This window comes from Narcine bancroftii, chromosome 1 (assembly GCF_036971445.1).
Source record: "Narcine bancroftii isolate sNarBan1 chromosome 1, sNarBan1.hap1, whole genome shotgun sequence".
Classification (NCBI taxonomy): Eukaryota; Metazoa; Chordata; class Chondrichthyes; order Torpediniformes; family Narcinidae; genus Narcine; species Narcine bancroftii.
The window spans coordinates 419,000,158-419,024,484 of NC_091469.1; the positions used below are offsets into that span (position 1 = coordinate 419,000,158).

General features: G+C 38.4%; 1 protein-coding gene across 1 annotated transcript; it reads left to right on the plus strand.

Moving 5' to 3' along the window:
- Positions 1 to 43: 43 nt before the first annotated feature.
- On the plus strand, positions 44 to 22,917 carry fkbp14 (FKBP prolyl isomerase 14). The gene is made up of 4 exons (XM_069914077.1): positions 44 to 398; positions 13,914 to 14,065; positions 15,828 to 15,955; positions 21,362 to 22,917. Exons 1-4 carry the CDS (start codon positions 184 to 186, stop codon positions 21,518 to 21,520), a joined length of 654 nt encoding a protein of 217 aa, XP_069770178.1. The 5' UTR covers positions 44 to 183; the 3' UTR covers positions 21,521 to 22,917.
- Positions 22,918 to 24,327: the final 1,410 nt, after the last annotated feature.

Genomic DNA, 24,327 nt, shown 5'->3' on the forward strand with positions numbered 1-24,327 from the left:
AAAGAATTTGGTGACGTTCCGCAACAGTCTCGGAGGGGGCGGGGTATGACGTCAGCAAGAGATCGCGACTGAAAAGTTACAAAGGGAAGAAAGTTGCGAGTGCCACGTCTGCGCGTTGGACGCGAGGTGCTCGGGAAAGTGGCCAGGTATAGAAGGAAAGCAGTATCCTTGGAAAAGATCGCCATGTGTGTTATGTTGATTAATTGTATGAATGTTTTCCAAGCATTCATTTTCACGGTTTTGCTGGATTATGCCAGCAATGCTCTGATACCAGAGGCTGAAGTGAAAATCGACGTGTTGCAAAAGCCTTTTCTCTGTCACCGAAAGACCAAGCAAGGTGACCAATTACTGATACATTTCGCCGGCTACTTTGAGAATGGGACCATGTTTCATTCCAGGTAAGTCACTGAGGATCAAGAAGTTCTAACTTAATATTTCGGAAATGTCCCTGATGTGAGTGCAATAATCCATGAGTAAAATCAATTCAAACCTGATGAAAAAAAAAAACGACAGAGCGATAGAAATAGGCGTGAGTGCCCAGTGTATAACGTTATGGGCAACTAGCGATCACAAATTCTGTCAAATTCTTGAGGAAATAAGATTTCCAGATGAAATTAACTAGTGATTAAAACAAGCTTATAAGATAAAGATTGTGACTGTAACTTGAGTTGTATGTTATTTCATCCGCTTCATAACTTCTAGGTGAAAAGGACATTTATGAATCTGTCATTGGTGTTTTGGCTGATATCCATTGTGAGGTGATCAACTGGAACTGAGAAGCTATCTCATCAAGAAGGAAGAGGAAGATAGGAGCAGAAGAGATCCTCTGGTGTGAGCTGGCTTGCTAATGCAGGGGCAGATCCATGCTGATTGGGGTCCAAAATAAATTCCTTTCCAGCAGTGAGCACATCTCCACCAGTCTCACGAGAATGGTCGGAGCAACAATCTCCTTGGGAGGACAAACAATCCCGATAACTGTTAGAATGGCAGAAAGGGGCATGAACAATAGGAGTCAATTTTCCTCGGACCTCTGCTTCAAGAAGGTTTTGATGGACCTGCAAATCTGAGACAAAGGACATCTACTGCCTCCAGGATGTCATGGTAATAGTCATTTTGATGTGAGCTACAAGACCCCAGCATATTGGCAGAGGATGCTCCGGGAGAATGGGAATGTGGCTCCACTCTCACTCTTAAAGCCACTGCCAGTCTTCACCCTATAAACGCAGAAAGAATGAGTATTAATGATGCACATGTTCAACTCATGTGTGCCACTCATGGACGTGCTCCATTTCCTGGGCTATTACATCGAGGGAGCAGGGACCTGCATGGACATCAAAGACGCACCTGGACTAGCAAATGCCATATGAAGCTGAGAGAGGACAGCAAAATGGCCAATATCTCCCCCCCCCCCCCCACCTCAACTCCACGGTGGTTTATTGGTCTATCTTGGACAGCCCAGGCTGTACTGGAACTGCAACAAAGCTGGGCATGTGGAGGCCCAATGCAGCATCAGCATCTGTAAGAACTGCAAACAGGAAGGCCGCCAGACCAAGAACTGCAGAGAGCAAATACTGTAACCTGCATATGGAAGCTGGCCACCTCCACAGAGCCTGCGCAAAATGTGTCACCACAGGCAATAAGAGGTGAAATAGCCAAACTCACTGTTACGAACAAGATCAGTAACAATGGTAATAACCAAGACAATGTTTTTTTTAAAACAATATTTTTTTATTAATAACATAACACTTCTGACTTAACTCTAAACTTAACCCCACTATGCACAAATGTAAATAAGTGTCTGTGTTAAAACCCAAGCCATTACAGTTTAAAATTCATTCTGAAGAGATCAATTTAAAGTTCAGTTTCAGAAAGCCTTTGTGTTGAAACTCAATCTTTACTGTTGTTCAAAAGCAATGATGGAATAAATGTGAGGCATCAAATTTATTTAAATTGTTACTCAAATGCAACATTGAAGTATTTTAAAACATCAAGTCAGCAGACCTCTTTAAAACTCACAAATTTATTTTGTAAAGTTATTTTCAAGCAATGTTTCTTCATATGAATGATTTTCTCTCTCTTGCATGGAGATTTTAGAATCTCTGTTCTGCATGATAAATCAAAGAAACAGCAAAGTTGCTATTTTCTTCCACAATGATTTCACAAACTCAGACAAGGGTTAAATGAAGGGTTAAGAAAAGGACACTGTTGAACTGCTCTCCTTATCTTAAAGAGACAGTCAGAAGTGGTCTTCCTCATTCAAAAGTCACTTATTCTGTGTTCTCTTTTGACCAGGAGTAACATATAACAGTACCTTTTCTGGTTACTGTATCTTGAATCCTGTCTTCCACAGGATGGTCAACTTCCTTCTGTTTTGAAAAATCTTGATCCAGTAATACCTTTCTCTGAAAATTTTCATCATGTGATGCATGACATAATTTCTTTTTCATTTCTCCAAAAGCATTAAATCATACCAGATGGCCTTTTGAAGTCCTTCCAAAGTTAATTCACATCTATATGCTAAAAGCATCTTCATCCACTTAGAGTCTCTTCAAAAGTATGAATTATGAGCCTATGGACTCTGGCCTGGCTGCAGACAATAGAATTAAAAAGTAGGGTTTTTCAAGGAGGTTACCAGGAAAGTTGATGAAGAAAAGGCTGTAGGTGTTGTCTACATGGACTTTAGTAAGCCCTTTGACAAGGTCCCATGTGGGAGATTAGTCAGGAAGTTTCAGATGCTCAATATTCATGGTGAAGTAGTAAACTGGATTCAACATTAGCTATACAGGAGAAGCCAGAGAGTAGTGGTGGATAATTACTTCTCAGACTGGAAGTCTGTGACTTGTGTGCCCCAGGGATTGGTGCTGCAACCATTGTTGTTTGTGTCCATATCAATGATCTGGATGATAATGTGGTAAATTTGATCAGCAAGTTTGCCAATAACAAAAAATTTGAAGTGTTATGGACAGCAAGGAAGGTTATGAAAACTTGCGGAGGGATCTGGACCAGCTGGAAAAATGGCAGATGGAACTGAATGCAGACAAGTATGAGGTGTTCCATTTTGGAAGGCCAGTTTGGAAAAGGACATGCACAGTAAATGGTAGGGCACTGAGGTGTGTGGTAGAACAGAGGGATCTGGGAATAGTTCCCTGAAAGTGCCGTCACAGGTTATATGGTTATAAAGAGGGCTTTTGGCATATTGGCCTTCATAAATCAAAGTATTGAGTAGAAGAGTTGGGATGTTACAGTAAAATTGTATGACATTGGTGAGGCCAAATTTGGAGTATTATGTGATCTTTTGGTCACCTAACCACAGGAAAGATATCAATAAGATATAAAGAGTGAAGAGTAACAGAATGGTACAAACAAGGTGGTTTGCAGCTACCAAACTTTAAAAATTATTATAGAGCAGCACAATTAAGATATCTATCAGATTTTTATCCGACAAGGGAAAAACCAGTTTGGACCAAGATAGAGCTAGATAAAATAGAGGAGAAGGTACCAAAACATATAAAGTATATATGGGATGAAAAACTGGTGCAATATAGAAGTTCACCAGTACTGCACCATCTGCTCAACATTTGGAAGAAGATTCACGTAGAAAGGTGAAAAAACAAATTACCAACTACCAAAATTATTATTGACACAAAATCAACTAATCCCTTTCATAATAGATAACCTTTTCTTTCGAGAATGAGAGAGAAAAAGGGATCAAAAGAATAGAAAGTTGTTTTTTGGAAAATAATTTATTATCATTTGAACAAATGAAGTACAAATATGGAATAACTCGTGGTACAATGTTTGCATACCACAAACTGAAAACCTACTTAAAGGACAAATTGGGAAGCAGACTGAGATTACCAGAAGGAAGCAGCTTTGAATATGTGATTACAGATGCAATGATAATTAAAAGATTTATAACAAACATGTACATCAAGCTGCAAGAGAAAGAAAATGATGAGATAAGCTATAAACACAAACAAAAGTGGGAAAAAGATATAAACATAAAGATAAAAAATGAAATATGGGAAAAGTTATGCTCCAGAACTATGAGAAATATAATAAATACGAGGTTAAGCATGATACAATATAATTGGTTACACAGGCTATATATCACGCCCCAAAAGTTAAATAAATGGGATCCAATGTTATCAGATAGATGTTTTCGCTGTAAGAAGGAAACGGGAACAACAGTACATGCAATTTGGGCATGTGAGAAAGTGAAAAAGTTTTGGGAAGATCTAAATCAGCTATTAAATAAAATCACAAAAAGCAACATACCAAAAAATCCAGAGATCTTCTAAGTAATATAAGAAGTAAAGAATTAGGTCTCAAACTGGATAAAGCGCAAAAAAAATTTATTATGATAGCCTTAGATGTAGCAAAAAAATGTATAATGTCAACTTGGAAATCAGAAGAGAGCCTGAGAGTGCAGCAATGGTACATAGAAATGAATAAATGTATTCCATTGGAAAAAATAACATACAATTTAAAAAATAAAGTCACATTATTTGAACCAATTTGGGAAACATACATGGAACACCACAGAGTGGGCCTACCGTGGACCTCCACCCCCTAAAATGATAGAATGAGAAGAAGACGAAATGACCTGATCCAGTGTGTAAAAGTAGATGACACAATTTTCTTGTTTATTTTCATTGTGTGATGACATTTTTTAATGGGTTTATTGTATTGTCTCTGTTGAACGTTTAATGGGTTTGGAGGGGGGTGTGAAGGAGGGAGGGAAGGGAGGGGGGAAAAGGGGAGAAAATGACACTGTGTATATTCAAGAGGGAAATGTTTGTGTGTATTTTGATTAATATGATTCATAGTGTGAAAAACTTTTTAAAAATTTAAAAAAGAGTGAAGAGAAGATGTACTAGGATGTTGTCTGGACTTCAGGAACTGAGTTACAGAGATAGGTGAAGCAGGTTAGGACTTTATTCCCTGGACTGTAGAAGAATGAGAGGATATTTGATGGAGGTGTTTAAAATTATGAGGGGGATATACAAAGTTAATGTAGATTGGCTTTTTCCACTCAGGGTAGGTGAGATAAAAACCAGGTTAAGGGTGAAAGGGGAAAAAGTTTAGGGGGAAACATGAGGGGGAACATCTTTGCACGGAGAGTGGAGGGAGTGTGGAATGAGCTGCCAGCTGAAATGGTGATTGCAGGCTCAATTTTAACATTTAAGAAGAATTTGGATGGGTACATGGATGGGAGAGATATGGAAGGCTATGGATTTAGGTGCAGATCAATGGGACTAGGCAGAAAAATAGTTCAGCACAGACTAGAAGGGCCTGCCACATTGACCACCGCCAGTGGGCTGATATCACCTCAAACCATGCATCTTGGCGCCTCACAGTTCGGCGGGCAGCAACCTCCTTTGAAGAAGACCGCAGAGCCCACCTCACTGACAAAAGACAAAGGAGGAAAAACCCAACCCCAACCAACCAATTTTCCCTTGCAACCGCTGCAACGGTGTCTGCCTTTCCCACATCGGACTCGTCAGCCACAAACGAGCCTGCAGCTGACGTGGACATTACCCCTCCATAAATCTTCGTCCGCGAAGCCAAGCCAAAGAAAAGAATGTTCTATGGTTCTATTTAAATCACCCTTTGCTCAAGTGCAGTTCAATCTTATTTCCAAAGATCAGAAGTCCAGTAAACTGATCATGATTCCAAGACACTGCTGTATATCTTTCCATTCCACAAATTATTATTTTGTTTAAAACTAATAAGACAACTACAATCTTGAGGACCAGATGAACATGGTTATATTTATGTTGGGGATTCGAGTTCAAAAAGGACATAAATAAGCTCTATTCTTTAGTCTTGGAAGATGAGGTGTAAATGTTGAAATGACTAAAAAAACTTTGTTGGTTAAAGAACAATTATAAATTGTATAAACATATTTTAAGTACAGTAAAAACAAAGTGATTTGATCGGAGAATTTAAAATGGTAATATGCAAAAATGTTGAGACAATGAAACAATTCCTTACAATGCACAAAAGTCCTGGTAGAACTCTTCAGGCCATGCAGCAACCATTAAAGACAGTTCACATTTTGGACTTGAATCAGGCAAACACCCAATTAAGAAGGTGGAATGCAGAAGGAGCATAGGCTAGCAAGTTATAGGTAAATAAAATATAGTTGGGAGGGGGAAGAAGAGAAAGGAGTTGCTACATAAGAGGGGGAAGGAGGCAGAGAAAGATTCTCTCTATTAGGAGAAAGGAAGGGAAGGGTTTGAGAGCTGAAAGAAGAAATTTGTGACTGATGGGAAGTAAAGAAGTCAGAAGGATGGGGGTGGGATTACAGGAAATGCAAGCTTGTTATTGATGTTGTTTGATTGGAGACTGCCAAGATGGAATATAAGGTGTTGATCCTCCAATTTTTGTGTGGTCTCAGGCTGGAAAGTGAGGTCATGGGCAGGCATGTCAGTGTGGCAATGGGATGTGGAATTGAAGTGGTTGACCACTCAAAAGTCTTTGCTGTTCTAGTAGACAATTATTTAATGTGTTAAGGGTAAAAATTGTAATAATAATGAAGGACCTCAATGTCTATCATCCAGTGGCCCCATTTTAGCAACTCTGACAAAGCTGCTCAAGTCTTTAATGATACAACTGTTTTTGTAGCAGGCAGCAAAGAGAATAAAGACCAGAACTAATTCTATTTAACCTCGTCCATATGAATATACTTGTTCCCAATGGATATATCCAGAAGGGCACTCTCAGTCATGATGTGTTCCAGCACTAGCATTTATGACACCTTAAAACAAGCAACAATAAGGTGTCTTTAATAAGGCATTCAGGCCAAAATATCTGTTTTAATGAGTTATTCTACAATTGCCATCAAATTAGTTGACTACTCTGGTTCAGGGAAGAATGTGATGGGCATTCAATGAGTATCACTTCACATCCCTGGAAATGAAATGCCATCTTGCAAAAGCTCTAATATAGGACTAAGTAACACTAAACACTGAAAGAAACATGCAAGAGAGAGAGAGTGATGAGCAGACCCCAGTCAATTGATTACTTCAAAGCTTTTCTTACTACTGTATACATTTGTGAATGATGAACAATTAAACAGCAAACAGGAGGAAAAGGCTGAATTGTATGTAACCTTCTTCAGGCACAAGTGCTATGCAGATGATCCCTCTCCTAAAGTTAAGGTAAAAACAGAATTTTGTCTTCAGCTTTATTCATGCTATTATGAATAAGAAACATATGAGAATGCTGGGAATAGGTAACAATCTGGCTGTAGTCATGAATATTTGCAATCCAGATCTAGTTATAAATCCATCCAGTATAGTCAAAACATGATTTACCCAATATCGCAGTGAAATGCTCAAATGTGCCCTTTTCACAAAAGGTAATAGGAATTGAAGGAATGCTCTGCAATGGTTGGATTCATGACATGAAGAAATAAACAGTTATAGATGTTCAAAATCAATCATTTTAGTTCTGTTACATCATAGTTTATTGATAATGTCCTGAGAAATCAGGGAGTTGGGAGACTCGCGCCAGGCTGCAGACTGCTGGAGACTGGCTCGAACTGGCTGGAGGGGTACCAGGTATTGGAACCAGGATGAGAAGAGATGCCGTGGGGGCTGAAGGCTTCCTGACCATGTCGGAGGTTCGGATCTGGAGCTCGGGTTGCCTTTGATTGGTCTGGACTCTGTGTGGCTGCGGTGGCTGCAGAAGTGGTGGAGGCGAATCTACGGGCACTCGGTGACTCTGGGGGGGGGGGGACTCTCTTTTGCTTCTCTCTCTCTCTGACTGTAAGAACTGTCAAGAGGTGCTTAGGCAATTCTTGCCGATAGCGAGATCTGTCTGCCTTGCAGCAGGGCAAAGACATTTAATGTAATATGACACTGTTTATTCCTATGATAATAAATTGAATCTGAAAATCAGGGCATTATTACCCTTTATCTTAAATTTCTCAGCGATGATACCTGTTATAATATCAGAAGCAGGAGTTGGGGATGAAGGAGCAAGCATGCCAATTGCATTTTTTGGTCAGAATATTGAGTACAGAAGTTAGGGTGTCTTGTTAAAACTGCACAAGTTGTTGGTGAGACAAGAATTGTGCGAACTTACATTTGCCAAACTATACAAAATATGTTACTAAGCAGCAAATTCTGTAGAAAAGATTCATTAAAATATTATTAGATCTGGAGGGCTTGAGTTATAAGGAGAGATTGTATTTTCTTTCCTGGAATATAGGAGGACTTCTTTCTTCTTTCTTTAGCTTGGCTTCGCGGACGAAGATTTATGGAGGGGTAATGTCCACGTCTGCTGCAGGCTCGTTGGTGACTGACAAGTCCGATGCGGTACAGGCAGGCATGGTTGCAAGGGAAAATTGGTTGGTTGGTGTTGGGTGTTGGGTTTTTCCTCCTTTGTCTTTTGTCAGTGAGGTGGGCTCTGCGGTCTTCTTCAAAGGAGGTTGCAGCCCGCCGAACTGTGAGGCGCCAAGATGCACGGTTGGAGGCGATATCAGCCCACTGGGGGTGGTCAATGTGGCAGGCACCAAGAGATTTCTTTAAGCAGTCCTTGTACCTCTTCTTTGGTGCACCTCTGTCTCGGTGGCCAGTGGAATGCTCGCCATAGAACACGATCTTGGGAAGGCGATGGTCCTCCAGTCTGGAGACGTGATCCACCCAGCGCAGTTGGGTCTTCAGCAGCATGGATTCGATGCTTGCGGACTCTGCCAGCTCGAGTACTTTGATGTTGGTGATGAAGTCATTCCAATGAATGTTGAGGATGGAGCGAAGACAGCGCTGATGGAAGCGTTCTAGGAGCCATAGGTGATGCCAGTAGAGGACCCATGTTTCGGAGCCGAACAGGAGCGTGGGTATGACAACGGCTCTCTGTACACGCTGATCTTTGTGTGTTTCTTTAGGTGGTTGTTTTTCCAGACTCTTTTGTGTAGTCTTCCAAAGGCGTTATTTGCCTTGGCGAGTCTGTTGTCTATCTCTTTGTCGATCCTTGCATCAGATGAAATGGTGCAGCCGAGGTAGGTAAACTGGTTGACCGTTTTGAGTTCTGTGTGCCAGTTTTCTTCAGGCTGACTTCCAGGCCAAACATTTTGGCAGTTTCCGCAAAACAGGACGTCATGTGCTGGAGAGATGGCTCTGAATGGGCAACTAAAGCGGCATCGTCTGCAAAGAGTAGTTCACGGACAAGTTACTCTTGTGTCTTGGTGTGAGCTTGCAGGCGCCTCAGATTGAAGAGACTGCCATCCGTGCGGTACCGGATGTATACATTCATCAAGGATATGAATAAAAGCTATGGAGACTTGGTGTTTTCCCAGCCTGTGGGTATCTGAAACCAGAGGATGTAGGTTTAAGGTGAGAGGGGAAAAATTTTAAGGGAACCGGGGTGGGGGGGGGGGGCAACATTTTTCATACAGGCAGTGGAAATGGCTGCTGGAAGAAGTAGTGGCAGCTGCAATTACAACATTTAAAAGGCATTCAGAAAGGTATAGAGATAAGAAAGTTTAAGAGGGGTATGGGTCAAATGCAGATAAATGCAGGTAGCTCAGGTATGCAACTTAGCCAGCATAGATGAGTTGGTCCAAAGGACCTGATTACATTGCTGTATAAGTCTTGACTTTATGACGTTAAGCCGCAAACTGATGAATGATAATGGTCAAGAATCCAGCCACCTATGTTCAGTGGCATTGCCAGTACTGAATGCCCTGCAATCGATGTCCTGTGATCCACCATTGACCAGATATTCAACTGGGCTAGCCACATATGTATTGTGGCTACTGATGCTGGATAGTATCGAGTGGCTTACATTCTGACTCTAAGGTTTGCTAGCATAATGTCAACCACCCAGGTTGAGATGTGTGCTATCTACAAAATACTCTGGAGTTACTTCCAAAGACTTCTTAGTTAGTACCTCCAAAACTCGGGTCTTCCTCCTAAATGAACAAAAGCAGTGATTTGTGGGGATACCACCAACCACATTTCTCTCCAGGTCTCACACTATCTTGACGTGAAAATACATTGCTCCAGCTCAGTCACTTTTGCACTTGAAGGAATGTTTAATACAATATGGATGTCTTTCTGCATATAAAGTTAATTGGGGAAAAAAGTGAAATATTACTGGTAAGTGAAGGAGATTATTCAGTTTATAAAAATATTATTAAGTGGACTGATCAAATTAAATATCTGGGTATAATTTTGAATGTTAATTATCAATCTTTATATAAATTAAATTATGCTCTGTTAATGAAAAAAATTAAAACTGATTTGATTAAATGGAAAGATTTACCTATTAATTTAATGGGTAGGATAAATACAATTAAGATTAATATATTTCTGCGTATGCAATATTTATTTTCAATCTATTCTGTATTTACTTGATAAAATTTTTTTTCGAGATTTGAATAAAATGGTTAGGGAGTTTTTATGGAGGGGTAAATTTTCGAGAGTAGCTTTGAATACATTAACTTGGAAATATGATTTAGGGGGACTACGTTTACCACATTTTCAAAATTATTATGAAGCAGCCCAACTTAAATTTATTAGTTCATTAATGGATTTAGTACAGCCTCCTAGCTGGGCTAAAATTGAGATGGCAAGTATTTCTGAATTTGAAATGTATCAATTTTTGTTTAGATGGAATATAAATTTGTTATAACAATATAATGTGCCTATACTAAAACATTTAACGAAGTTATGGATAAAGAAAAATAAAATGACAGGCTCTAGGGGTAAATTATTGGCTTTGACTCCGTTGTATAATAATCAACTTATTTATTTTTCAATACATAATCAAAGTTTATTGCATTGGAGATTTAAAGGTGTGAAAAATTTGGGAGATTATTTTAAAGAGGGTAAGCTTTTATCTTTTAATCAGATGAGGGAAGGTTTTTGTATTGATAAGAATTCTTTATTTTTTTATTATCAAATTTGATCTTTGGTAAAATGTATGTTTGGTAGAGATATGATTTTACCTAAAATTACTAAATTTGAGACTTTTCTTATGAAGATACCAGAGAAGGGTTATATTTCATCTATGTATCAAATATTACAGGATGGTATGGATAAAAAGGGTTGGGATTGATCTAAAATTAAATGGGAAGCGGATATTGGTTTTATTTTTTCTGAAGATGATAGGTTAGATATCTGTTATGATAGTGTAACTAGATTGATAAATGATTAATTACAATTTTTTTACATCAATTATATTTGACACCTGAAAAAATTTTAAAAATATAGTTTTCATGAATCAAATTTGTGTTTTAGATGTGGTGATACAGTTGAAACTTTTTTTCATGCTGTTTGGTCATGTATACATATACAATCTTTTTGGAAGAAAATTCAATCTTTTTTTAGAATATCTGTATAAGATTAAAATAGTTTTAGATCCAACAGTATTTTTATTGGGTAGTTTGGAACCTCTGAAAGGTTTGGGATTAGATAAGTTTCAGCTTACTTTTGTATATTTAGCTTTATCCGTAGCGAAAAAATGTATTGCTAGTACGTGGAAAGATACAAATATGATTGCTATTAATAGATGGCATAATGAGATGAAATATTGTTTAATAATGGAAAAAATTACGTATGTTTCGCGCGATAATTATAATTTTTTAATTAATAAGTAGTTGTTATACTCAGAATATTTACATTTCAATTTATATTGATTAGATTTTAATATGTATATTTAACTTTTTCTTTAATATTCTTTCTTTTTTCTTTCTTTATGACTCTCCTTAGGAGAGTTGGCTGAAGGGGGTTTATTTTCTTTTTCTTTCTTTTTTTCTATATATTAAAAAAAAGTTCATGTTTATGTTTATGTTTAATTGCTGCATGTCATATATTATTTGTTTTTTGAATGAATAAATAAAGTTTAAAATAAAATACATTGCTGTTGCTTTATTATTTTGATATCCAAGTCCTGAAACTTGTTATCCAACTGCACTCTGAAAGTATCATAGTATCAAATTGGAGTATTTTTTTGAAAAAAGATTTTTTTCTTTTCAAGGGCAGAGAATGATAGCTAATAAATAGTTGGCTTTGGAACAATACCTTCTCTGTTTAAATTAAAAATAAATGAGAAAGTTGTTGAAAGATTATTCATCATACAAAAGAATATAATCCAAAAATAATGTGGTTGCTTGGACAATGGGAACTTTTGAGATTAAGTAGTTTTTGTTTGAGAAATGGATGTCTCCAAACTGCCAAATAATGGAGCTCTGCCATCGAAGTAAGAGCACACATCTGAATGGTTTTCTGTTCAACTTTGTATTTCTGGGATGAATGTAACTTCTTGTATGTTGGTTGTTCTTCAGTTGATGCTACACTTGCTGATGAGTCACTAGCCCCTTTTAAACTGCAGCACCTGGGTGGCACTCCTGGGACCCAGCTGGGATTACTGGGGCAAAGGTGCTGGAATTTAAATTGCAGGGGGATCTACTCATTAAATCGCCAAACTGGTGTGTCCCGCCTCCACAATGATGTGGCACATACTCACCGGAAGTACTGTGACTGTTCAGATGCTGGCTACCAAGTGACGCATGCACGGAAGTATTAACATCACTGGAATAAGCGGTTCAGCCATTTTCATTTTCAAAGCACCTGTGGACGTGACCTAGGTAAGTTTAAGCGAGTTCCCTGAATACTTCTGAGGTAGGTCGGGGGCCTGTTTTGGTTCCGACGGGATTGACCGGGTTGGACCCTCTCTAACTGGGGCATTAACCAGACAAATTGTCCAGTTAACCCCATTTTACACAGCAATTTGAAAGGGCCTACTGAGGTTGTGGTTTTTAAGATTTGCTTCAGCATCTCAGAACAATAAGAGTGTAAGATGCGTCAACTTTTGAAAAAGCTTATACAACAAGTTGTCTTCTTTCACTGCTGAACACAAGATGCTTTTAGTCTTCTGAAAAGGAGAGTTCTGCCCAACATTTATCCTATGACCACTGTTGCAAAATACTAAATATCTGCCATTATCACATTACTTAATGTGGAACCTTTCTCTGCACCATTCAGTTGCTGCATTTAATATATCACAAAAGTGACTACACATCTAAAGTATTTAGGTAACAGTCAAGTTCTTTGGGAAGTTTTGTAAGAAACTCATGTTACTTGCATGGCCTTAAATCTTCCAAATTTATAACTGTTTTCAAAACCACAGTTCTGACTATGTTACTGTGAAGAAATCTTTTGGGATATCTTTCTTTTACTGTGTTATACCAATGTCTTAATCATAGAAAGGTTACATTGTAGTGTGTGCTTTTGCACTATTACCTGTCTTTGCAACAACATTGCATCTACTTATTGAATCTCAAATTTTGGTGCTAGACCAAACGTAGCCAAACTTGCTTAACACAAGAGTCACATTCAATAAACTTCAGATGTTTGAGAGCCACAAGGCATGAAAAAATAGTATGGGTACATACACTTACATACATATTTTGTTACAAAAATTTTATAAATATATGTAATAATATTTATTCATGTATGCAGTTTCAAACTGCTAATTTGTATTAGCTTCATCAAAAAATGCACATATATGTGTGTAATAGATAAAGTTTGTGGACCAATTTTTAGGGTAAAATTTAGGGGATTGAATGTTACACGCATACTATTTTTGACTGCATTGTTTAAGGCAATGAGAGCTCAGATGGAAGGGTAGGTAGCCGGGACCGGGTGTAGTAAGTCTGAATTCTGCACATCGGCAGTTGGCATGGGCAGGCAGCCAGGGCCTAGGCGAGAATCTGAAGTCAGGCACCAGGATGGGAGGGTGGTCATGGCGCCGGGAGCTCAGATGGGAGGGCGGCCATACGACGCCTGTCTCAGCCAACTCATTTCCACGAGCCATACGTTGTATGTTAAAGAGCCGCATGAGGCTCATGAGCCACGGTTTGGCCACCCCTGTACTAGACCTATTTTATTGTATTGCAGTCATGTTAACAATAATGGCCACCCAGTTTGGTTCACACTTGGGATTAAAGAATCACTCAAAGGTTGGGATAAAGGATTACAAGAAATGTGCTCTGGAGAGAAGAGGAAACTAATCATCCCCCCAGCCCTGGCCTATGGAAAAGAAGGAAGAGGTATTGTACCAAGGATTAGCTATTCAGTTGAGGTATATGCATATATTATGTATTATTCTGAAACTCTGTATTAATTCTGAAGATTTAATCTGTAACTACATACAAAACCACTAGCTAATGAAATATTATATCATTGTGATGCTGAATGATATCAGGTGTGATATTGTATGATTCCAAATTCTTTGTGATAACTGCAGAAAACAAATATGGTTTTGCATTACCAAAATGTTGGTGACATGTTCTGATTGTTCTATAAAAATTATTTCAACATGCCTATAATATGACAAATCCTCGGGCAACTATTATGATATTGTTACTTCTTGACCAGTCTTGTACTGGATCCAATATATCTTTGTTTCTAATCAGTAACAGTAAAGCTCAAGAAAAGTCAGTAGTTTGGAATGTACAGTGCAGAAAGCACATAGATATTCAATATTACCAGTCTGCTCTAAAGTCCAGAAAATGCTGAGTTCTCCTTCTTTTAACACCTAATTCCTAATGCTGGCATTATCAAGGTAAATCGGTTTTACAAAGTATCTTGCATGTGTCTTTTTCAGCTGATGTACTCAATGATTGCTAACATGATTTTTAAAAAAAATATTAGTATGTTTACAACTAAATTACTAACAATTTCAAATGTTCTGTTTAACAGCTAATCTGGTCATGTCTATTGAATGAATCCTCCATTACACAGTGGCCTTTGCATGCTGATTTTGGCTGTTATTTTTTTTAACTTGCTGGTAAGGTTGGCTTCAGGTTTATGAAAATAAACAATTGTAGAAAAAAAACTATCACAATGGTGAATGATTGCAAATCACAAGGAGGTACAGCGGACAAAATTCTTTCTCGAGTGTACACGACTGGTGCTATCCAACCTTTGGTCTGATTCAACCTCCTGTTTATGTGAAAACTGCAAAATCCAGATATGGGTGGTATAGTATAAATATAAAGGGTTAAAGATGCAAACAAAATCTCAAACTTTAAATGAAGAAATTATATAGATGCAGAAGTGATGTCTCCTGCCATCCAATAACTTGCCAAAATGCAGTAACTGTTAACTATCCTTCAAAGGGGGAACTCCAAACAAGAGCAATGACCCTGCCTCCAAATTTATTAAGTCTGCTTTCTGCAAAATTTAGAAAATGCTGCTTTCATGAGTGATATAATGAGCAGGTAAAACTTGTATTCTTTTGAAGTTCAGCTAAAAATGAGTCCAATTGTTGCCTTTCAGTATTATTTGTACAATATATATGATCAACTTTAATCCAAGACAGGATTTTTTTGACAATACAAAAACTATCAGCATATTAGTGGTAAATTGACCAGCTCATACCTGGTGAAATAGAAAACAAATGTAGCAGTACATGTTCCTTTGAATTCAGAGTAACACCATTTATTGGCTACTATAGGAGGAACTTTATTCCTTACATAACTATAATTTATAGCAGCATTTGATACTGTCTCTGGGTGCCTAAATTCTCAAATATAATTTTCCACAAAGCTAAATTTAAATGTATTAACTTGATTGTTTATAATAAAAAGTGATTGCCATTAAGATTTATCCTCTTTTGTTGACTCCATGTGTATTATGAGTTCTATTTATCACACAACTATGTTATTGTAAGATGGTTAATAAATGTATCTAAATCCAGTCTTTATGTGGCTGAAATGATGTGGGAATAATTTCTGAAGAATTTTGTAAGCTCATTTCATGAATACATTTTGAATACAAGCAAATGTAATAAATAAGCTATATTTACAGGAAAAATTCCACCTGAAAGCACTCTGATATTTGAAATTGAGCTTCTTGAGATCAAAAATGGCCCAAGGTCTCATGAGTCATTCCAGGAAATGGACCTTAATGATGATTGGAAATTATCAAGACATGAGGTAACTTTTTAATATTCTGTATTTTAAAATAAAAATGGAAAATGTTGGAAATATTCAGCTGGTCAGGCCTCATCTGTGGGAAGAGAAAGAGTAAAGTTTTCATGTAGAAGCAGCCTGATCTGCTGGGTATTTCTCAATTTTAATTTTGCTTCCTGTTAAATGACTTAATCCTGCTCCTTTATTTTAGAATTCCTGTTTTAATTGAATGCATGGTTGAAGAAACTGTCTGCTATTTTACCTTTTCACAAACCTTTCCATGTAGAGCATCAAATATTTGGATGGGTGCTGGAAGAGGGGAAATTTCAATTGGTTCCAATTCTTTTATGTTGTGCTTAGTGGGGGCTGTAAGTCTATTTCTATTTTCTTAATCTACCCTTGGAGCCATAAAACTTCTAGATTTTCATTAAAATGAAATGACAATTTTCCAGGTCACAGAATTACAACAAAAACAACAGTCAACTTGAATTGTTAATTGTTGATTTATGGCAAACCTCCACTGGACAGCAAGAAGACAGCTAGGCAATATTAAAGTGGGTTTGCTCTGTACATCAGCCTTCTTTCCAAATATGCCATCCTTCATTTTAGTAAGCTTAGGCCCAGATACATCAGCTTTTAGCCTTTTATTTGCAGTATTCTTGGCTCACAAGAATTTCAAATGAGAAGGACAATAAGAGGCAATACCAGGGACTCTCAGTCAGGAGAATTATCTTCCTCATGGGTTGGGAGAAATATGATTGACAGTGAGTGGTATTTGTCGAGGCATTAGCCATCTAACAGCTCAAGTAAGAACCTTGCTGGAGTCCAAACGTTGATCAAATTCTGCTTAAAGACAGAATTTTTTTTTAAAAAAGACGTCCTATTATCAACATTTCAGTCAGGAGGCAGGTAGCTGGGTGACTTAAGAGAGAGTGGATGGGAACAAGCAGTCAGCGCAGAACACCCCTCTGGTTGTTCCCCTCAGAGATAAGTATACCATTCTGTATACTGTTGTGGGGGGGTGGGGGAAAAGATGATGACCTACCAGGGACATCATAATGGTCAGGTCTTTGGCTCTTCAGCTCAAAAGGGAAGGAGGGGGGGGGAAGAAGTAGAGAGTGATAGTGATTGGGGATTTGATAGGTGAATAGATAGGAGGTTCTGAAAACAAGGTTGAGGCTCTCAGATGCTATGTTGTCTCCTAGGTGCCATGGTCAGTGATGTCTCTGATCGAGTCCACAGCATTCTCAAGCAGGAGGGTGAGCAGCCAGATGTTGTGGTCCAAGTTGATACCAATAACAGAGTTAGGAGTGGGATGACATCCTGAAGAGGGAATATAGGGAGTTAGGAAGGAAAATGAAAACCAGGACCTAAAGGGTGGCAATCTCAGGATTGCTGCCTGTTCCATGCGCCATTGAGGGTAGGAATAAGAAGTTATGGCAGAAGAATGCATGGGTGAAGAGTTGGTGTAGGGGTTCAGATTTGTATATCATTGGGATCTCTTCTGGGGTATGTATGTCTGACCTGTAGAAAAAGGATGGGGTGCACCTGAACTGGATAGGGACCAATATCCTGGTGGGCAGGTTTGCTAGAGCTGTTGGGGAGGTTTTAAACTGGATGAGAACCAGAATGTGAGTGCAAAGAATAGGGCAAAAGGTAGAAAGGATGATGCAATGTGTGATGAGTTTGTGATGAAGGACAGGCAGGGAAGGAAGAAGCATAAATGTAATCAGTTAGAGGGTTTAAAATGTGTCTATTTTAATGCAAAGAGTATTAGAAATAAAGGGATCATGGATCGGTACATGGAATTACCATGTTGTGGCCATTATGGAGACTTGGCTGGTGGAAGGACAGGGTTGCCTGATGCAGATACTGGGGTTTAGGTGTTTTAAAAGAAATAGGTTGCGAGGTAAGAGGTGGGTGAGTAGCATTACTGGTCAGGGACAGTATCACGGCTGTTGAAAGGGAGGACGCTTTAGAGGAAATGTCTACTGAGTTGGTGTGGGTGGAAGACAGTAATAGGAAGAGAGCTATCACTTCCATGGGAGTAGTCCATTGGCCTCGGGACACCAGGGAATAGATAAGTAGACTAATTTTGGAATGGTGCAGAAATTACAGGGTTGTTGTTATGGGAGACATCAACTTCCCTAATGTGGACTGGCATCTCCTCACTGCAAGACGGATGGTTGGGTCAAAATTTTTCAGGTGCGTCCAAGCAGGATTCCTGACACAATATGTGGAATAACTGACTAGAGGATAGTTCTGGATCTATTACTGGGTAATGAACCTGGTCAGGTGGCAGACCATTTTGGTGAGAGTGACCACAACTCCTTGAGCTTTTGCACAGCTTGTGGACAAGGATAAAAACAGACAAAATGAGAAAATTTTTAATTGGGGAAGGGTTAATTACAATTGGATGAGGCATGAACTAGGGAGAATAAATTGGGAACAGATGTTCAAAGGTTAAAGTGCAGAAATAATGTGGAGGATGTTTGGGGATCACTTTTGCGGGGTCCAGGGTAGGTTTGTCCCACTGAGACAAGGTAAGATAGTAAGAAAAGAGAACCATGGTTGACAAAACAGTTGAGGCAGTTAGTTAAGAGTAAGAAGGAAGCAAAAAAAGAAAGGGATCATGAAAAATATCTGGTAGCCAGGAAAGAACTTAAGAAAGGACTTGGGAGAGTTCAAAGGGGGCATGAGAAAGCCTTGACAAGCAGGATTAAGGAGAACCCAAGGTGTTCTATGTGTACGGTATGTGAAGAACAGAAGGATGACAAGAGTGAAGGTGCCTGGATGTGGAGAAGGTTGTGGAGGTTCTAAATTAATACTTTGCTTCAGAATTCACCAGAGACTAGAACCTTGATCAGGGTGAGGTCAAAATAGAACAGGCTTGTGTGCTGGACCACGTTGAGATCAGGACAAAGGAAGTGCTAGCTCAGTGGTTCTCAACCTTTTTTTCCACTCACATGCAACTTTAAGTAATCCATATGCCATAGGTGCCTGTGATTAGTAAGGAATTGCTTAAGGTGGTATGTGAGTGGGAGGCGAAGGTTGAGAATTACTGCTCTAGACCCAATTGTTACTGAAATATTTTGCTTGAGAAAAATTGTCATTGGTCCATTTCCTTTGAAGTTATAAAACCATGCACATAATGAGTCAATTAGGTATGATTAAACCAGTGGTTTTCAACCTTTTTCTTTCCACCCACATACCACTGTAAGCAAAACCTTATCAATCACAGAGCACCTATGGCATAGGGAATACTTAAAGTGGTTTGTGGGTGGAAAGAAAAACGTTGAGAACCACTGTGCTAGATTTTCTTAAAAACATTAAGATTGAAAGTCCCCAGGGCCAGAGGCTATATGCCCCCAGTTGCTGTGGGAAGGGCATGATATTTACACCCTTCTCTGGTGGCTGCTCTATAGCCAAGGATTGGAGAATGGCAAATATGGTCCCCTTGTTTTTTTTAAAAAAAAAGGTAATAGGATCTTGGGAATTATAGACTGGTGAGTCTTACATCAATGTTGTGCAAACTATTGGAGAGGATTCTCAAGGACAGGATTTATGAGCATTTGGGGAGGTATAGTCTACTCAGGGATTGTCACTATGGCTTTGTGAGGGGAAGGTCATGTCTTTCGGGCCTAACTGAGTTTTTTGAGGAGGTAACAAAAGAAATTGATTTAGTTAGGGCAGTTGATGTGGTCTATATGGATTTTAGTAAGCCATTTGACAAGGTCCCCAAGAGACCTTGTTCTGAAAGTCATGAGACAGGATCCATGGAATGTTGGCTGTGTGGATTAAAAATTGGCTTGCATGTAAAAATAGAGTGTAGTAGCGGATGGAAAGTATTCTGCTTGGATGTTGGCGACTAGCGGAGTTCTGCAAGGATCTGTTCTCAGACCCTTGCTCCTTCCCATTTTTGTGTTGAACTCTTTTAAAGATATGTGAAGCAGAAGGATGGGTCAATAAGTTTGCAAATTACACGAAGGTTGGTGGAGTTGTGGATTGAGTTGAAGGTTGTCATAGAGATTCCAAAAAAAAGATATAGCCAGGATGCAGGGACAGGTGGAAGGGTGAAGGGTGACAGGTGGAGTTCAATCCAGACAAATGTGAGGTAATGCACTTTGGAAGGTCAAACGTGAAGGCTGAGTACAGGGTTAATGATCCTATACAATAGTGTGGAGGAACAGAGGGACCTTGGGGTCCAAATCCATACATCTCTCAAGGTTGGCATGCAGGTTGAAAGCTAGTTAAGAAGGCCTTTGGAATGCTGGGCTTCATTGTTCAGAGAATTGAGTTTAAGAATTGAGAGGTCATGTTGCAAATCTACAAATCTCTGGTGAGATCACACTTAGAGTATTGTATTTCAGGTCTGGTCACCTCATAACAGGAAGAATGTGGAAGCTATGGATATTTACCAGGATGTTGCCTGGTTTGGAAAATAAGTCTAATGAGGCAAGGTGAGCAGAGCTATGACTTTTCTCTTTGGAGCAAAGAAGGATGAGAGGTGACTTAATAGAAGTCTACCAGATTCTGGAGACATAGATAAGGTAGGTAGCCAGCACCTTTTTCCTATGGTGGGAGTAGCAAATACCAAAGGACATCTGTACAAAGTGAAGGGAGGAAAGTTTAGGGGAAACATTAGGGGTAAGTGTTTTTTAAACACAGAGTTTTGGGTGCCTGGAATGCTTGTGGGTTGGTGGTGGAGGGTGAAATTTTAGAGGCATTTAAGAGACTCTTAGACTGGATGAAAGAAAAATAAATGGTAACGAAATTGGAAGGGTTTAGTTTATTTTTAGTAGGAATATATAGGTCAGACAACATCAAGAGGCAAAGGGCCTGTTCTCTGCTGTAATATGCTTTATTCTATTTTTTGGGGAGGAAGGAGTCAAGCATATTGCGCCCCAAATGTTGCTACCATCTACACCTCCTCTCTACCATCTTTCTGGCTCTGTGTTGAACAGGTCACTTAATGCCCCTTTTTTGGAAACTGTCCATTTTTGCATTGTTTTGAAACATTATCATTGTGTTAATTTTATTTGAATTGACATCAGGGATATACCACATTGTAACAGGCCTTTAAGGCCATGCCATCCAAATATATCAATTAACTAACAAAGCCCCTACATATTTGGAGGGTGGGAGGAAATCAGAGCACCCAGGGGAAAGCCATGCAGTCAGATACAAATTCCTTACAGCTAGCACCAGATTTGAACCCAGGTCATTTTTGCTATGCTAACTGGGCTGCCCATTATACATGCCAACATGCACACTCATTAACTTTGCAATTTAAAATGTTTTGTTTTCATTCAATTTCCTGCACCCCACAATTATAACAATCAAGACTTTTTATATCTGAATTTTCTATCATTTAGTTTGCATCTTTGAAAGTTTCTGTCAAATTAACCCTGGACTACATTTGATAATTAGGTGAAAGAGTATCTGCGGGCTGAATTTGACAAATTTGGAGTTGAACAAAATGACACCCATCAGGATCTTATGGTGGATAATATCTTTAAAAATGAAGATGAAGATGAAGATGGATACATTTCTGCCAGAGAATTTACATATAAACATGATGAGCTGTAAATCTATTCACAGTTCTGTTTCCTATCAGCATTTTTGGATTTTGCTTTGTTAATGTTGTAGAAAGAAGAAAGTCACTCCATTACAGTGACCAGATGTATAAAGTGATTAACATAAATGGTTTTGATTACAATAATATGATGAAATATCTAGTAAATGATGTTGAACTCTTTTAAAGATATGTGATTGGTGTTGACTGAAAATTAATCCTGTCTGCATTTTACCAATGAACGTTTTGACATATCTAAAGATAATGCATGTGTATACTGATGTATAAAGAGAGTTATGTATCTTTGTAAAATATACTTACCACCAGTGCTTTTGTGCTTTGTCCCACACCCTTTTGAGCATTACTGACAATCACATTTGATTGATTTGGAGAAACTATTTTTAAATGTTGTAGTTAAGTATGCAGTACTCTTTAGTACACTCCTCCTTGTGGTAATTTGCTGAACAATTTGTCCAAACTTAAATCTACTGCTAAGGGTACTTTTTATTAATTTGCTACTGTCTTTGCCTCCATTGTTTTCAAAATTTAATCCATGTGTTTTTAACTAAATACAGAGCTTTCTGATTGTATTAATATTAATTTAAGTCGTCTTCCCCTGTCCCATACTCCAATTTAAAGTAAGACATTTCATTTATGCACTTGTATAATGATCTTACCAATTTATCCTTTCCCATTTAACAAATCTCAGTTGTTGTTCATAACTTCAGTGTTTTGTGAATACCTTCTACTTAAAAGTTTGTCTCATCATTCGGTGTGGTCTTGGTACTTAAGATGTAGTGTAAAGTGTATTGTACAGTCTGATGAACATTTTTAAGACCTATCATTGCAATTGACCATTTTTTAACCTTTTTAATTTCTTTCCATTGATCAGAAATGTTTATAAACTTCATTAGCTATTTTAAGCATTTGGAGATTGGAAACCATATCTACTCATTTCCAATTGGAGCACAATTTGGTGCTGCTGTAAAATCAAATCTTCTGCATCTGCTTGATTCTGAGAATGAATTAGATGTGTGTGGAATTGTACACAGTTAGTGATAAGAAAATGTCAAAAGCTTTTGATAATATTTTTTAGTAAGAAGCATTGTATTTTTAATTATAGTTCACTGAGATCTGTTTTAACTTATTGAAGAAATGTCATAACGGAGATTGGAATTTAAAAGCAATATACATTTTATCAGTTAATTGAGAAGGATTAACACATTCTAAAATGACTGGTTCTGCATGCCCTGGGACTTCTGAGAGATTCCTGGCACTTAATCTCTGTCTGTTACATAGTCAAAACTTCTGTCTGGCCGTAGTGTTTTTTTTTAAACTAACAAATTAATCCTTCCCTGTCAGTATAAGCTTGATAATACCTTTCAAAACATTAAACTGGCTATGTAATTTCTGTTTAATTTGTATGCAATGAATTATTCAACCTTTGAAAAGAGTACAAGTTTCAAGGGTTTCTTCAATATTTTAAATGTGAGTCAGACAAAAAGTCATTTTCATCACTAACAAATGGAATAGAGTAAAATCACAGCATTTAGTCCACAAAGCTGACTTATTCAGAACTGCTGTTGGAATAAATGCCATCTGAAGATGTTTATATTTCATGAAATCAAATTACACATTCAAATTATTTGAATGGTTTATTAGTGAGGCCTTGATGTAATATTGAGACAAACTTTTTAACCATTATGGTATATTGCTAGATTTTCCCTCCCACTGGTTCTGATAATGAATATGTATGAGATGTACCGGAAGTCACGTGGTATGAGAGAGAGATAAGAGCACAAGCAAGAGAACAAAGGAAACGGGAGAATAAAGACCCAGAGAAGTTTACCTGATAAAACTTGTGTTTAATGTTTTATTAACTTCACATTTCGGGCCACAAATGTGACATTAGCGACGGGGATGAATGAAGCTTGAAGAAAATTAAAGACTAAACAAGATTACAGAGGATTACAGACAACTTCAAGGTGATAAGAATTTTCTCTTTCACTCAGTACTTTTGGGGCTTGAATATTTCCTCATGGCTGGTGCAGACAGTGACTTTCTAACACATAGTGGAATTGCTCATTTTGACCCAACGGGTGATGCAAGCACTGTAAGTGTGAAGTGGAAGGCATGGCTGGAAGAATTTGAATCCTACGCCGACAGTCGTGGCCTATTTCTAGATACCGGTACAGTTGAACAAAGAGCGCAGAGAAGGGCGTTACTTCTTTTCACTGCAGGAGCCGCAGTTCGGGAAACATTTAAGACACTTTTGAATACTGGAAGAAAGGATGAGTACCGGAAAGCGGTAGATGCATTAAATGCACACTATGTAGTGACACCGAATGCTACATTTCAACGCCATTTGTTTCGGAGAACGAGACAAGAAGATGGCCAGACAATTGCTCAGTACGTGACGAGACTACGCCAGCTAGCTGTTGGATGCAATTACAGGCCAGCTGATTTGGACAACCAATTATTGGATCAAGTCGTACAGCACTGCAGATCAGATAAACTCAGAAGACGTCTACTGGAAAGAGGGAGTGAGTTGGAACTCACTGATGCTTTAACCATTGCTGCTGCATTAGAAGCTGTTGAAGGGCAATTTCATACCATGACCCTGAAAGACAACTCAAGCCAGCAAATTAAGAGGCTCTCACATCGCCATAATCAGCCAAGATAAACGTCGACACAGGACGTGGAGTGTTATCGATGTGGAAACCGAGGTCACTTTGGAAAAGACCCATATTGCCCGGCCAAAGGCAAAGTTTGCAGAAAGTGTGGAGGTAAGGACCACTTTGCAAAGAAGTGCAAAAGCAAG

Bases quoted from the DNA above. Each gene is read 5' to 3' on its own strand.
- fkbp14 (XM_069914077.1), top strand. From the start codon at position 184: ATGTGTGTTATGTTGATTAATTGTATGAATGTTTTCCAAGCATTCATT. The intron at 399-13,913 runs GTAAGTCACTGA...ATTGTATTGCAG, and splicing joins GGGACCATGTTTCATTCCAG to TCATGTTAACAATAATGGCC. The intron at 14,066-15,827 runs GTATTGTACCAA...CTATATTTACAG, and splicing joins CTATGGAAAAGAAGGAAGAG to GAAAAATTCCACCTGAAAGC.